The 16,214-nt window shown below is 39.7% G+C and overlaps 2 protein-coding genes across 2 annotated transcripts; one reads left to right on the top strand and one right to left on the bottom strand.

Annotated features, from left to right (window-relative positions):
* Nucleotides 1-1,825: 1,825 nt before the first annotated feature.
* LOC140952541 (protein phosphatase 1D-like) lies at nucleotides 1,826-8,130 on the bottom strand. Its single transcript, XM_073401965.1, has 4 exons — nucleotides 7,600-8,130; nucleotides 4,996-5,346; nucleotides 4,138-4,348; nucleotides 1,826-3,134 (listed from the first exon to the last, which is right to left on the bottom strand). The coding sequence occupies exons 1-4, from the start codon at nucleotides 7,895-7,897 to the stop codon at nucleotides 2,738-2,740; spliced, it is 1,257 nt and encodes a 418-aa protein (XP_073258066.1). The 5' UTR covers nucleotides 7,898-8,130; the 3' UTR covers nucleotides 1,826-2,737.
* Nucleotides 8,131-10,269: 2,139 nt separating this feature from the next.
* LOC140951775 (phosphoenolpyruvate phosphomutase-like) lies at nucleotides 10,270-15,283 on the top strand. Its single transcript, XM_073401122.1, has 7 exons — nucleotides 10,270-10,379; nucleotides 11,868-11,914; nucleotides 12,897-12,993; nucleotides 13,571-13,894; nucleotides 14,310-14,497; nucleotides 14,770-14,946; nucleotides 15,156-15,283. Exons 1-7 carry the CDS (start codon nucleotides 10,322-10,324, stop codon nucleotides 15,237-15,239), a joined length of 975 nt encoding a protein of 324 aa, XP_073257223.1. The 5' UTR covers nucleotides 10,270-10,321; the 3' UTR covers nucleotides 15,240-15,283.
* Nucleotides 15,284-16,214: the final 931 nt, after the last annotated feature.

Consider the following 16,214-nt stretch of genomic DNA (forward strand, 5'->3'; position numbering starts at 1 on the left):
TTCCCATTCATATTGAAAGACCAGAGATGTGCCTCATCAAATTAAGTTGTGGCGGTCAGAGAAAGGTCCGGTCCACAGGATTTCGTGAAGATTCTGAAAACGACAGTCTTAACACACCATTAATCCTCGAGGAAAAAAGCGAATTAGTCGAAGGCAAGGAGAATGGTGGTATGCAAAATAAGATGAACATGTAAACTTTAAAGACAGTGAAAGGGGTGGGGGTGGGGGGGGGGAATAGGGGATGAGGAAACCTTTCCTTTCGAATAAGAAAACTTGAAAAGATTTTTACTCGTCAATAAAAGATTGTTAGTTTTTATAAGGAAGACGAGCAAATTAAGTTGTCTTTGACAATCGAGGTTAACTGGCTGTGTAAACGGGGTTAATACAGTCGAACCTTCTAAAACGGCTACCTTGGTTATCTTGGCTGGGCACAGGCTAAATGGCCTTCGTAGGGCGGTGGCCCTGATGGGAAGGTGCGAGTGTAAATGTCGTCTGTCTGATGTGACACCGACTGTTAGGAACAAAAACGTAACAAAACAAAGAAATTAAGGCGCAGCCAGTACATCGATATCAGTTGGCACATCCTTGTAGTCGTTGTGCAGAAGAGAAGAAAAAGTTTCGCAGACTTCGGTCTTCATCGGTAAAACGAGACGCAGTAAAACTTAAGTTAATCACCGGTATAATCTTCACTTAAAAACCGTCCAGTTTCTGTAACGAAAAACACCACAATTTAAACGAAAGCAGTGGAGAGTCATTGAGAATGGTTACAAGTGCCACCTGCGTTTTATTTCCCATAGTGCGCAAAATCATCCGGACAAAATCGTTTGCTGGGGAAAATCAAAGGTATGCTGCGCTTTTTACGGAATCTAGACGTAACTTTCTAGCACGGTCGTCATTAAAATCCTTCATTTGGGAGCGAACTTGATCAAAGTGGAAGCCAGCAGGATGTCCGAAAGCAGAAAGAACTCAGTCTAGTCCCTAGGCGTTCTCTCTTGACCCGTTGTCCGCGCGAAGTCTGGGAAGGTAGAGTCCAGGATTGACCGATCCGAGAACGCCTCGGGACAAGGTTGGAAAGAACAGAGTGGACTGCCAGCATGAACTTGCTGTAAACTGGTCACTCCTGCCAGGACCAGGGAAAGACAGAAAGTGTGCGTTCAACTTAGAAAAAATCTTTCTCCGCATGATAGTCTTTTTTGCAAGAGTTCTTGTTTTCAGTTTCTAGTATCACTCATTATCTTTGTAGGTAGATTTTTTTTACAATCTCCAACAACGACGCGACGTATTTCACTTTTACCATGTAATGGTAAATAATTTCGTCACTGATGATCCTATACGCGTTATAATAACGGTACTGTGTATCCACTCACTTGAAAAGTAAAACACCACATGCTGAAGACAGAGCGTTTTCGCAAGACGTCACGGCGGCCATATTGGTGTTCGAAAACAATGAAACGGCAGCCATTGGTGTAGGGTACCAAACCAATCTTGTGGCAGTTGAAGTCTTGTTTTAAGTCTATCTGTCTATTTCGGGCGCACCCGCACCGATTTGATAAGTCTGTTCCACTCCAGTCTTTTAGCCATGACGGATGGAAGATCCTGCCTCTTAAGAAGACTGGTATCACTCTCTTTCTCATGTAAACACTTTTTTCTGTTCCAAAAAATCTGCAGCGTGAAAACGTACTGTAATCCTTTCCCACATGAGACTCTTTCTGCGCACATTCGAGTGACTGCTTTTTCTACTCTCATACCTCGCACTATAGTTAACGAACTAGAAGTGCTGGGAAGAAAAAGCTAGCCTCGACACTGTTGCACCTTTTTTGTGCCTTAGTTCATTCCTTTTTTATTTCTGGTCCTGCCATACTAGTAATACATTTTAAGCCTTCAATTTTATAACCAAATTTTAACCTTTTCCATCTCCGACGACACACTGTGGTGCCAAGCACAGTGCCTAAAAATAGTTCATTTCGTTGGCACTAATCTAATGTATTTTCAGCTTGTAAGAAAACACCTAACAGCTATTTTCTATTTATCAAGGTGAAAGCTTCAAGTTTTCACGGTATTTTTGGGAGCTTAGTGGCGATACATTTAAATATTATTTACAAGAGTATTCGACTTTGAACATTTGATAAAAATTGATATTAAAAGAATCATATTTTCTACACCGATTGTTACAAAATATCGTGAAACGCCTATTACCCCTCAAAGAATATTTCAGCCTATATATTACAAATATTTGAGGAATTTAAAAGCTCGCCGCGAGTGTAGTGTGACTTATATATACAATACATACACGTACGAAATTCATTTTACTACAAAGCAAAGAGCATAACTAGGAGAAGCCACTTCTTAGGACCTTTTAAAATGCATGACCAAGATCTGCAAGGTTGAGCATTTAGTTTTTTTAAGTCTTTTAAAATAAATTTTAAAGACAAGGCTTCTGGAAAGCCAGTTCTCTTAGTTAGGAACTCTCAATTCTTCCTCCAAAAGTGAGAACTTGAGCTCTACAAATTTCCAACGGCAGTAAGCGAGGGCGTAAGCGAGGGCGTAAACGAGCGAAGACTGCGGACTCCCCAGTCGCTCATTTTTTATTGCATTCAATTCTTCTCTTTACCTGTCGACGCAGCTGGATAAAAGGAACTGTCCACGACTGAATTTTTAACGACCTTATTAGCGTTCTCAAAAACTCACTTGTTGGAGGGAAAAACAATTTTTAACTCGACGCCCTTATAATTTATATTTACGACTGACAATTACACACTGACGAAGAATTAGCGTGGTTTGAAGAAGTTAAAGATGACAGCAGTCCGGCTGCTGAATTAGTGTTCGAGAAGTGATTCATACAAGAATTAAACTGCATTGGGTTGGAACAGCGAAAAGCCAGTTTTCTCACAAGCGTTGGTTTTGTACTTGTTAGGGAGTCTTGGTCCGGAGTTTTATCGCTTTCTTGAGCGGAATCCGTAGATTCTTTCGCTTCCCCCTCTGTTGTATCACCTTCACTATCGGGGGTGTCGAGTCTTGATTTTTTCGCTGGTGGTTCGACCTGAGGTGCTTCATCGAAGAACACTACAATAACACTTGTATTGTCTGCTCTTAATTCCCGTTCTCTCCATTTTGCCAATGCTCGATAAACTAATCTGTTGGTAAAGTAAAAGAATATAAGACACTAAATTATAAACTCGAAAAAGCTTCAGACGGTGCTTGGTAGCCAATGATAGGCAAGGGTGAGAGTTTGACCAAAGTTGGGGGGGGGGGGGGGGGGAGAAAAAGGGGAGCGGGACCCTCTCCTTCTCATCTCCTTGCGTTTTCGCGTCTTTAGTCTGCCCCAACAGCTTACCCTCACCGAAAATATTATTATTTCCGGTGAGGGTAAGCTGTTGGGGCAAATTGAAGACGCGAAAACGCAAGAAGATGGGAAGGTTTTGCCCCCTCACCGGAACGCATGTCCATTGGCTAGAAAAAATTCTGGTACCTGATTATTCTGATCAAAGATGTCTAAGATCCAAAATTACGAATATAGGGAAAGTGGGAGTGTACGTTGGTCACTATTTTAAGTCAAAAGTACAGCCGTTTCGCAAATTGAAATACTTCGACAGCCAATTAGTCGACGTACAACTATTTTGCATTAATTTTTAGATAAGCCTCTGCCCCTATCCCAGATCGCGCGGGTCTTATTTTCACTTGGCTTGTTTTATTTTGCTGGTGTCCCTACTATCTGAAAACCTGGCACAAGCTACTTCAGCAGCTGCCCATCAGCTATCTCGCGCTTTGGTCAAATGATCAAAACTTTCAACAACACTGAACAAGTTTAAACATGCTCAAAGCGAAAACGATCCTACCACGTGACCAAAAACCTATCACGTAGCCTGCGGACAGGCCCGCTAAAGAGAGTTCGTGGAAAATTTTGCCGGCGAGAAGAATACAGTAAGGAAAAGTGACTCTTCCTCGCCCACTGGCGGGCTCGCCGCCAAAATTTTCCCCGAACTCCCTCGAGTGAGCCTGCTCGCATGCTACCTAACTCCAATGACCCGCTCTTTATATCGTGGATTCAGTAGTTTATACGCCCAAATGTAGTGATAAAAGAATAGACTGCGTCGTTATGTGGGCCAACAGAACGAAAGAGACCCTCACTGATCCTACCTGTGTGACACGTCCCCCATTTTGCATATATCGTCCTGGTCGTAATTATGAACAAATTTGACTGCCTCATCTACTTTCATCACCCCCCACAGTCCATCAGATGCTATGATCAGAAACTTGTCCACTCCAGGTGTCAGTTTGTGGACCCGAACGTCAGGGACTGGGGAGACAATGAATTCACTGCGATAATAATTGAAACTCCACAGATCACCTGCATTATAAATAAATACGTTCAATGTTATTAGTTTTGTTAACAGCAATCTGTTCTTGCGCTTATCGCCACAGCAAGAAGAATTTGGGATTTTCAACTGAGTCGATAAAAGTTAACTGGCCATCGTAAACACACGGGATGTCAAGTCTTGTGTTTCACTTCCTCGTCGATGCGGAACTGGCCACAGTTTCTGTTTAGAGAAGACCAAGTATATTTATATTAGCCTGCGAGCAGGCTCTCTGAAGAGCTCCCAACAACGGACTAAGCTTCGGGTTCATATTGGTTTATTGCTGTCTTTGTTTAAATTGTTCCATATTTTCACATAACCATAGAGTTTCTGCACTGCCGAGGGAAGAAATATGAACCACCTCAGAATAAAAGCGGTCTGGCCGTAAATCTACCGCGCTAATTTGGAACTCATCATTTGATTGACGAACTGACAGACTAATTGATCGACCACTACTAGCCAAATTTGCGAGGGGGGAATTTGAGTCCCTAAAAAAATCTGTGAAAAATGAGAGTTCAAGATTTCCGTGGCAACGAATATATTGGATCATCAAGTAGAAAAAAAGAGTAGTTTTCCGAGACTCCTATATATTTCAAAGGTCTTTATTCGTCAAAAATAGTACTTCATTTGTCCCACGTACCAAGCGCTCTTGAAACAGCTAAGAATGGCACCGATTCCCGTTGTGTGCTTCTTCGAACTGGTCCCTTATGGCCATGATGGACGGGTCTCTCCCACGCCACACGTGGTACACCGTTCCGGGAGAGAACCTGACCACCAACTGACTCTATCCGACTCTTTTCTGAAGGAACGTCAGGTTTATGATCGGCCGTAAGGCGTACGGCTTGGAGTTTTTTCTCCTGATTTAACCTTCCGAGGGCTGCGCCTGAATCGCCCACGTGGGCTATGTACAGCGTTCTACCCTTTAAAATTACAACAGTTGCTGTTGTACCCGATGTACTCGGAAGGCCGTGTCTTGTTCGTGGCCAGGAATCTACGAATGGAACAGTTAAATTCAGTTACAAAATAATAAATAAAGATGTTTCATCACCACATTGTCGCATTAAAAATGAATCATAATGCATTCAAAATATGCAGAAACATACAGAAACGTCTCCGCGGGAGCCTGGACTAGAAAACGTTATCCTTGATTAAACAATCCTCTTTCTTAAGGTAAAATACCGCAAATGATCTAATACACGCCCTGACTTTTATTTAATTTTAGGGCTCCAAGTAGCCTGCATAACAGACGCTTTATGAGCCACGCGAGGTAAACGCGGCGTCTCTCGCGCTTCGCGATCGTTTCCTTTCCGCGCAAAGTGCCGCGTTCGCCTCGCTTGCCTCATACAGCGTCTGTTATGCAGGCTAGGGTCCAAGAGAGAGAGGGCGTTCAATAGAAAAGTGGCGTTTATTTCCAATTTTATATCAAACTCTTCAAAACTGATATGCTTTAGGCGAGTTTAAAAACAGCGGAATATTCATTGCATCAGTTGATATCCGTGTCGCTCTTTCAAATCTCAACTTCCATGTGAGAACCCTCGTTCAGGGTCATTGTGTTGTTCCTTGCTAGCAGAGGTCTCGCACGACGAGGCCTCGTCCTAAGAGACCTCTGCTAACAGGGAAATTGTGTTGTCATCGTTTATAGTCTATCCTTACTTTAAACTTGAAATTAAACAAGATGCAATGCACAAAACTTTGTATATTCTAATCAAAGAGAAAACTGAATAACTTGAATGATTTTGCTCCATTTTGCTAAACCCTGGTATATTTTGGAGTGACTGTCATATGGGGTGTCTGAGGGGCGTCTAATACAGGGGGCGTTTATTAGACAAGAGGCGTTTATTTGAGAGAGGGCGTCAATTAGATCATTGACGGTATTGTGAAAAGAAACATAAGCCTGGACCTCCTTATATACGCATTTATCGAGTCAGGTTTTCAGGTTTTTGTTCCCTTTTTTCCTCGGACCAGCCTGTGTCCCAGAGATTGCATGACTCGCATATCTGTCGTTCACTTGCATTTCATTTGGAAAGTATTGCAGTGAAACGAGAAATTTGTGCGAAGTCAGGAGGCTCCTAACGAAGTATACAATTCCTCGATGTGCATCAATAATTTTTCTCGTGGTGTAGTGATATGTTTGTTGTTCAAATATTTAATCTGATATCGTTACACAAACATCGCCGGGGGTTGTTATGAGTGTGACATTTTAGAGTGATATGTCAGTGCTTTTTGTCACACCCATACCGTAGACAAGTTGGATCGCGCCTTCGACTATAAAGACGGGGAAATTAGTATTTTAAAAAACTACAGTTCCGACATAAAATAGAAAGACAAAAATGAAAAAAGCATCGAGATTCCATTCTCTATCCAGAAAAGTCTTGAAGATACAGCTGTACCATGCAAGTGGATCACAATTCAAGAAACCTGGTTTGTTATACCATTTTTGAACAATTTATTCCTGAGTTCTACAAAAAAAAAAACAACATTTCACTAGCTTCAGCTTGTGACCACTCCGATCGACTTGAACTCACTCCTGTCACATCTTATTCTAGCGTGACAGGAAACAATTATTTGATTGACAGGTGCTAACAGGGCCCTCAGCACCCTGCAGAGACACAGGTTCTAAAAACAAAAGATTGATTACCAACATCCGGTCTAAGTTCGGACCAAGCGGTTGTATTTTCGATTTTTGAATTTTTTCCTTCACTGGCCTAAACCACAAAATTAAAACAGCCCGTTCTCGGCTTTTAAAAAAATTACTGAATTTCCAAGAGTCATTGTGACGCAATAGACAATTTAATTAGGTTCAAAACATTTTTAGTAAATTTCTTCGTTGTAGTGATCCATCACGCGTAAAAACGATTAAGGAAACGACATATTTTACACCTTTTACAGGAGAAAAAACATTCTCTGTAAAAATGCTTTTTACTTTATTTCGGCAGGAAAGAGCAATTTTTTTTTACATGGCTTTCATACTACAAACAAGCATGGGTGTTTTGCATATGAAAAGCTTTGAAAGACAACAGGATATATTCATGCACGAGTCGCTTTTCAACGTCACGAATAATTCCAAACAACAATTTTGGCGGGATATATACAAACTGCCAAAGATATCTCTTAATTTTCTATACGATCCAAGGAAAAGCGACAAATGACATGCCCCAAATCGAATCATGAAGTGTATCTTTTTTAGCCATACCACAAGTTTCAGTATCCAACGCGAAATGACACGAAAGGGAAACTAACTTACCGAGGTGCTTCCACATTTCTCGGTGCGTAGCCACAAACCCATCCTTTATTGCCTTGGTGACTCGCGAAGTTTCGCCAGAGTAGAACCCTTTTTGTTGCTTTATTCTGTCCCATAGATGATTCCTGGCGAAATCGGCGGCGTCTCCTCCACCGTGGCCATCAAAGATAGCGAAGAAAGCTTGCTCCGGATTACGGTCAAAAACTACGCGTTTAAAATCTTCCATTTCTTTTCGACCTCCCTGGTTGGCTTGGCCATTCACACGGATCATAATTTTTCGGTGTTTCGTCTTCTTCGACATTTTGATCGTTTTCTCCAGCGATCGAGCTTCGCGCCTGACTATTTATTAGATGCACAAGTTCTGCTAGGAATTTGTAATTGTCCCGCTCTCATGAATTATGCTCGAGTAAGCAGCTGATGATTAATATTCAATTGTCCTTTGAATTCGGCCAATCGCTGCGCAGTTTAACCAAACGATAAATATTACATTACCGATAACAGCCAATGATATGCGTGTCGCCAACATGGTGCTAAACAGTGAAGTTGACTCAAGTTCAAACTTGCCCGACTACGCTAAACTCGCGTGTGTCGTTTGTGATGTCCTTTGTGATGTCATAATCTCCTGTTCTTAAGCACCCAAACAGCATTGTACTACAAGTTTAAACTTGCTCAAACATTTTTGCCTTTGAAATAATTCATTGAAAATCCTGTCTGGGAATACGGCAAGGTTTGTGTATTACGTACAAAAAGAGATCATATATTACCGGTATGATCTCTTGGTACAAAGGAGAAATAGCGAAATCCAATTTGTAGTATTTGATAAATTCTGCCATATTGTTTTTACACGTAATTGCGTTTTCCTATATGATTTTTTTTTATTTTTCCTCATGCTTTGTTTGAACAAATAAGCTTCAATATAATACTGTAGTCAACAAAAGAGAAAATTTCGCTTCGTTGTGTTAGTGGATTTTTTCATGTTTTCAGAAGTACAAAGTACAATTTCATGTTCTGGGTCCAGTTTGTCAGCCAAGTGATGCGCGATTCAAGCTTCAGCAGACCGTCACTGATGGTTGCCTGCGGAGGAGGCCAGCGCGATTCTTATTTAACCTAAACGGGTAATATGTGCCGCTGAACACGAGGCCTCAACAGTTTTAAAATTTGACTACACGTCTTGAACAGGGGTATCTTTTTGGACGGAAGCCTTTAAAAGAATATTGAAGGTTTGCAGTGAGTGGTCTGTGACTGTTCTTTGGTACCATCATTTTTTTCTTTCACAAAACTTTTCAAAACCTGTCTTAACAGCGTCAGGGTTTGAAGGCCTCGGAGGCACAACTCGATCCAAACTTCTCTTGAGTGCTCCCCGGGCGTGCGATCAGGCGCTCATAAACTTTTCAGATAAAGTGAAGACCTATTACACGAAAATCTGACGGGGAAAAAGCGACTCCCGCGAGGCTGGCGAAACCATTTTACTGGATGTTACTAAAAATGAGGAAGGGGCAGCTGAGCGGTTGCCAAGAATTTGCCTATTTGCCTGATTAAACCGCCCTGATTGTCAATCGTACGGGTAGTAAATACAGCTGCGGGGAACGAAAAATATTATTACTCAGCTGATGTAGCCGGGTCCTTCCCAGGGAAAAAACTAGTCGTGAGACGAAACATGACGAATAACAACAATTTCAAAAGCACATGACCGTAAACCAAACTATCAAAACTGTCCTTAAAGTCTTTACACAGAGGCGGTGGGAGGAGTTTGTGATATAGGGGGCCTAGAGATATGATACAGTATACAGTGGCAATATGGACGCGATAGCGCCTATCAGGACTGCGAACGGCGCATTTTTTTAGAGAGTTTCGGGCGCATGCTCCTCCGGAAAAATTTTGGAGAGGGAAGTTCTCTGAGATGCAATTTAGCAAATGCCCCTATGCTGAAATATTTGATAAACAACAAAAGAGGGGGCGGAACCCCCTGGGCCTACCCCTAAATCCGCCCTTACTATATATAGGATCGATTTTTGCCAGAGAGCTGTCAGAACTGCCCCTGGGTATCCGCATATAGTTTTATCCTTACCACGTCCTAAGGGGTGTACCTCCAGGCGATCCCAGAAAATATTGGAGTGATTTCTATCATTTCTCGCCTTAGCATATTTAGGATTCTGGTATTAAAATTAACTTAATTTTAGAAAAAATAAATCTTTTGAAGGCAAAGGCTTGTTTCAGCTGTTGTTTGGAAAGCAAGTATACGGAGATGTTATAAACCACTTTACAGTTTTTTAAAGGCTGGAAACCGAAATCAACCTGTGGTCAGGTTCTGTTTTGGTTGTCAAATGACAAAAAAGACATTTGTAATGATTGAGTGACCTTATATTAACTCCAGAAGTTAAACATGACTTGTAACACCTTTTGTGATTTGTTGTTATTTTGCATTTTGTGACTGGTTTGCAACGAGGGTGATTGCGATAACTGCCCCGAAAACAACGTTTTCTTCGTACTATTATCATGTTTGCCGATATAAACGAGATTCACCTAGGCTAGGGGACCGAAGGAATTCATTTTGAACGTTCACTTGTTAGTTGCAGAAAAATGAATGGCCTTGTCACCCCCGAAGGTCGTGACTGGTGCTATGTGACGAAACGCGACTGTCACGTTGTCACGCCAGTCGTATACATTTGTTCCCAGTCATTCTCGTTCTATGTCATAGACAACAGAATTCCTCATCAAACACACAATGTTCCTTCGACGGGCATATGGACGGCTATCCGCCACTACTTTTCGTCGGATTACAGGTAAATACAGAAAAAAACTTATATAAAATCTTATACTAATAAGTTTTGTGAAGAAAACGACCAATCCACGTGAAGGATTGGTCGATCGATCGTCCTCTTTGTTCCCTCGCTTGAGTAATCGGAACCACGAGCAAGACCATAAAATCCACTTTACTTCAAGCCGTTACATAGGAGCTTATTCGCAGAGAACCCAACCATTTGGTAGCCTTTACATAAAACAGTGATATAGAGTATTTGCATTGAGCTGGTGGAGTGCACCTCCCCAGCTGTTAAACTCACGTACACTGACAGTGTGACCATGCGCCACTCGGACGTTCTAAGTAAAATAGCAAGTCACGAAATTAACGGGAAGTAAACCTGCTTTTATTTCACGATTCAACCACTTTTTGATGTCTTTTTGATGTACTCTTTTAGAGCAGAAGATGACATGTGTTTCACTTACTGGAAAACAGAAGATGGCGGGGGGGGGGGGGGGGGATGTACGTTGTTGTGTTACTCGTTGGGAAGGGGCGGGGGAGGGGGGAGTGTTGGCCTCTGTAACACCAAGCTATGAAAAGGAGAGGGAAGCCAAATGTATAACTGTTTGGTTATATCGCAATTTGTAAATAGGCAGTTTACAAAAGTGATTGTGATGACAAAGTTTGGGGATTTCCCTAAATTGATCTTTTTAAATAGTTTTTATGAGCCTGAGGGCTAATTATCACGCCATTTGAATCAGTCATCCACATACTCCCTTTTATGTATCTTAAAAATGATTTTTTCTCAACTGAGGGAAAGAGCCCTAAGGGGTTTTCTGAAATTAACTGTAGTTTCAAAAAGTTGTTAATGGCAACAAAAGGTTTAGTTAAGAACTTGTTTGTATTTTGTGCCAGTTTGTTTTGTTCTAATTTCCTCCTATTTTTTTGTAAAACAAACTTTGTTAGGTTTCTAATTAAAGTCATCTTAGGGTAACAAGTTGCTTGCTTCTGAGATGTGTGCTTTCTCTGAGGGAAAAGCTTACATTTTTAATGTTCTGTAAAAATCTTTTAATCTGACACATGAGGGGTTTAGCATTATGAAATTATTTAAATTGGATATTATGTAAACATTAAACAGGTTAAGTTACATCTAAATTTTTTTATGTCATTTTGGCTGCTATTGGAGACTAATTTTGGCAGATTTTTTTTTTGGGTGTTTCCAAGACTTCTTTTTTTTAATACTCCTACCACTGCTGTTGCTACTATTTACTATTACTACTACTACTACTACTACTACTACTACTACTACTACTACTACCACTACCACTACCACTACCACTACTACTACTACTGCGACAGTGTTTTAAATGGAGTATTTTTAAATGGTCTTACGTTTGCAGAATTATTCTTTTTATTCATTTTTTCTCTTTAACTTTCTTTAACAAGTGGCAAGGATGTCTGTAAAACTTTGTTTGCCTCTTCCCTCTTACAAAGTGTCATGTTAAAAATTGGCCCATTAATGTTGTTTCAGAGAAAATGGGTGAAAGGCTTACTTCAACGCAAGCCACCAAAGAGAAGGTAATTTAACAGAAAAAGGAAACTAATGTGGAAGTGCTTATTAAAACTACTGTTCCACAGCAAAACCTCAGCTAGAAAGCTAAAAAACACAGGTATAGGTAGTGATTGATCAAAAGAAGGGCCGGAACATCTTTCTTTGGTTTGACAGTAAAACATAATTATGTTACTCTTTAAGTCTGATCAATAACAAATGCGCAGTTTACATGCCCAGGTTAAATCGTTCTGTTTTTGACAGTAATGTAGTAGTTAAGTCCGATTTCCAGACATTTTGCTGGACCACATTCCTGTCTGGAGAAGAATGCAAACCAGACCCCCAAAAAGGAAGGAAAATCTAGCATGGATGTTAAAAGCTAACAGCAATCAAACTAATAGACAATAATCTTTATTAAGTAAGTAAGTAAGTAAGTAAGTAAGAACTTTATTATTGTGTCAAGGTTGCTTGGGAACACCTACTTGTCTAATAGTCAATAAAATAATCTAATAATCAATAAAATATGAAATGTATATCAGGTTTGGACCAAAGGACAGGGCCTTGGTAGGTCAGGCTATGTTTGCCATAAGCAACAGTCTGAAATCTAGTTATGACGAAATCATGATAATTGTTGAAGATGATAATGAGAACTGGTAACAACACCCTTGGTTGTATTTAAAATAGCACATGGGCTAGTGGGTCAACACAACAATATGATAATTTAAACGAAAATATTAAGGTAACAAATCCCAACTGGCAGGAGGAAAACCAGCTGGTTATCTACAAGCGTGGTGAAGCAGTTAGTCCTGGAACTTCTGAGAAACAATCACAGTAGTGGTTGGTGGGGTATTTGAACCTCAGACATCTGGTTTGCAAGTCCATTTACCTACTAATCAACCAATTTGAGACTTTTTATAAACTTTTTCTTGTTCTAATAAATACATTATTTCAGTAGATAGTTTACCTGAAAAATTGAGAAGTTTGTTGCAGTGATATTTTACATTTTTCCAGAAAACCTCTCAGCTCAAGAAAATGATACAATCCCCTGATGTTGAATTCATTATGGAGGCACATAATGGACTAAGTGCAAAAATAGTGCAAGAGGCTGGTAAGTATATGACATTCTTTGTCAATCAGGAAGTAACTCATTTAAGGTATTTCTTAAATATCTTAAATTCTACCCCGAGTATCTGGCTTTCTTTTCTTGGGGAATTACGAGGAAGCAAGAAAAGAAAGCCCTCCCCTCTCGCTCTCCCTCTGTCCCTCTCTGCAAGGAGGGCCTGATACTCAGGTTACATAAATTCCTGAAGAAATGCCCCAAAAAATTACTTGATTCCCTTCCCCCCGTAAATAACATAACACTTATGTTATTGGCAGTGCGAGGGTGGATGGTAGCTCTAACCCCCTAACCTCTTAATCTAATCAACAGTAACACTGCTTTTTGCCAAGTTAGTAATCAATCATTAATTATATTTTAGTTTATCCTAGGTAAGTAGTTCATTATGAAGAACATGTCTGGCAGAGTGATTACTAGAAAATGCATAGATTCAGCCGGGAACACAACAGTGTAACATATACTGGGTTTAATGAATATTATCAAACATAACCTACATGAATAAATCACTGAAAGGAACTCTTCTGGAGCCTCAGGTTTATCATTTCCCAATACTGATATTATTTCTTAGGGTTTAAGGGTATCTGGGGTAGCGGTTTATCCATATCTGCTCAGCTTGGTGTGCGTGACAGTAATGAAGCATCATGGACTCAAGTTATGGAGGTCATGGAATTCATGAGTGATGCTACAGACATCCCAATCTTATTGGATGCTGACACTGGCTATGGAAACTTCAACAATGCTCGTCGTTTGGTGACAAAGCTTGAACAAAGAGGTGTTGCAGGGGCTTGTATTGAGGATAAATTGTTCCCCAAGACTAACTCTTTGTTGGATGGCAGAGCACAGCCTCTTGCTGATATTGATGAGTTCTGTGCAAAGATTAGAGCATGCAAAGGTACAGTAATAATGTTATTTGTGGTGATGCAATTTTATTATTTTGTTTGCACATATACTTAAAGGCTAGTATAGAACATTTGTTAAAAAAATTCATTTATAACTGTACAAAGTGGCAACTTTTAATTTCTCTACCGCATACTTTAGACTTGTTTCACTCAGCCCATCTTTTAGGGAATTTACACATGCAGCAAAAAAGGCAGTGGAAAAATTTTTAAAGGAAGCAAGTGTTTTAATTTATTATAGGAATACTCAGCAACTGATTTGTAATTTCCTACAATAACTAGAGTTCAATAAGCCTTTAGTAGTCATAAAGATGTTTGTTACTTGTCAAGTGCTTTATTTCAGACTACATATATACCCAGCTTTTTGATAAGTCTAAAGTTATTAAAGTAACAAGCCATTTTTTTCTGCAGATACACAGTCAGATCCAGATTTTTGCATTGTTGCCAGAGTGGAGGCATTCATTGCTGGATGGGGTCTGGAAGAAGCCCTGAAACGATCTGAGGCTTATCTCAATGCTGGAGCTGATGCTATCTTAATGCACAGCAAGAAATCTGACCCTTCAGACATTGAGTCATTTGTTAAAGCTTGGAACAACCAGGTAAGAAGTTTACCTTTGTGATTCGTTTTGTTTGACCACAAACTGGCACAACTGACAGCACTATCAACCCATTGTTTGTTGAGAGACATTTTACAGACGTCAATTTAAAAGTGAAGTCTTAAGTAAAGAATGGATATAATCTTGTCAACAAGTCATCGCAAAGGATGACTTGGCAGGAGGAAAAAAAATATATTATGAGAATGAATAATTCATTATTATTGTGTTAATGATGTTAAACTATTTTTAATATTTATTATCATTATTGTTGACAGGGTCCAGTTGTAATAGTTCCTACCAAGTATTACACGGTGCCAACAGACATATTTAGGGAATGGGGTATATCACTGGTGATCTGGGCCAATCACAACCTGAGAGCATCAGTAACTGCAATGCAAGATGTTACCCAGCAAATATACAAAGATCAGTCATTAGTTAATGTGGAAAAGAAGGTACAAAGATTTGTTTGACTGTTGGAGCATGTGTATTCAAGACAAATGAATAAGAGTACATGCCTCAGAGTGCCAATAAAATGTTTGCTCCAGTCTAGGTTTCTAGTAAATCCTCTGTTCAATCAATTTTAAACTTCCCATTAGAACTTCAGTAATAGGAAAAATTTAGCACTGTGTCTACTCACTCACCATTTAAATTTGTTTTTCAGGTTGCACCAGTTAAGGAGGTCTTCCGTTTGCAAAGAGATGATGAATTAAAAGAGGCAGAAAAGAAATACCTTCCTGAGAAATAATATTTTCACTCAATTTAAATTTAATAGTCTTTCACAACTGATAATGAATGATTGAATCAAGTTACATTTAAACAATTTGTGTGCTCCTTTTTTGATGAAATGAGATAATATTATTGCGCTGTTTAAATTAATTTTTACTTGTTTTTTTTTTTTCCTCAACATTTTCTCATTTTTTCTCGGTTGTCTGTATGTGTTGTCACAGGAGATGGAAAAGTGAGCCATCAGTATCAGTGTAATCATAAATCATTTATTGACCCTTCATAAATAAAACAGTTCCTTCCAACTGAGTCATTTTCATCCTGAGACAGATATTTAAGCCAAAAAACCAGGCATTGAAATAAAAATAATAAACCCAAACAAATAAGGACCATAATTAATGAAATATAGTTTTCTGATACTGACAGTTTCTGATGGTTTATGACTGAGGGTTACGTTTCATTTGTTTGTAAAAAAAGTAAATGAGCAAATTTGTTAAATAATTGATCAAGCACTGTGTAAGATACAGTGCTCGTAATTGAGCTGATAAATTAGGGCAAAATTAAAATATGGACTATCAGCTTAACCTAAGTGTGGATTGACCAGTACAATTCTCTATATTACTTGGGAGTCCTGTGCATGGGAAATCCAAGTGATTCTTTGTCATTTGGAATCAAACCTGCATCAAAAATGACAGGTTCAACAATAGGGAAGCAATGTTCCATTTAAAAGCGGGATTAAACCAAGAGATAGCAAACCTGCTACAGCCCTCAAAATCTCTCATTATACACTCTGTTTGCCAACCCCCCCACCCCCTCCAAAACAATGCATAACTTATTTATTCAAATTCTATAAGGAATATACAGCTCTTTCCCTGGAGTATTTAAAAGTATTTCAATAAAGTTAATGGACCGGTCATTATTTATGTAGAGGTGGGGGTGGGGGTTGGGAGGAGAGGAAAAAATATGTTGGGAAGATCAAAAATTCTGTAAGGCCCCC

Source organism: Porites lutea, chromosome 11 (assembly GCF_958299795.1).
Source record: "Porites lutea chromosome 11, jaPorLute2.1, whole genome shotgun sequence".
Lineage (NCBI taxonomy): Eukaryota > Metazoa > Cnidaria > Anthozoa > Scleractinia > Poritidae > Porites > Porites lutea.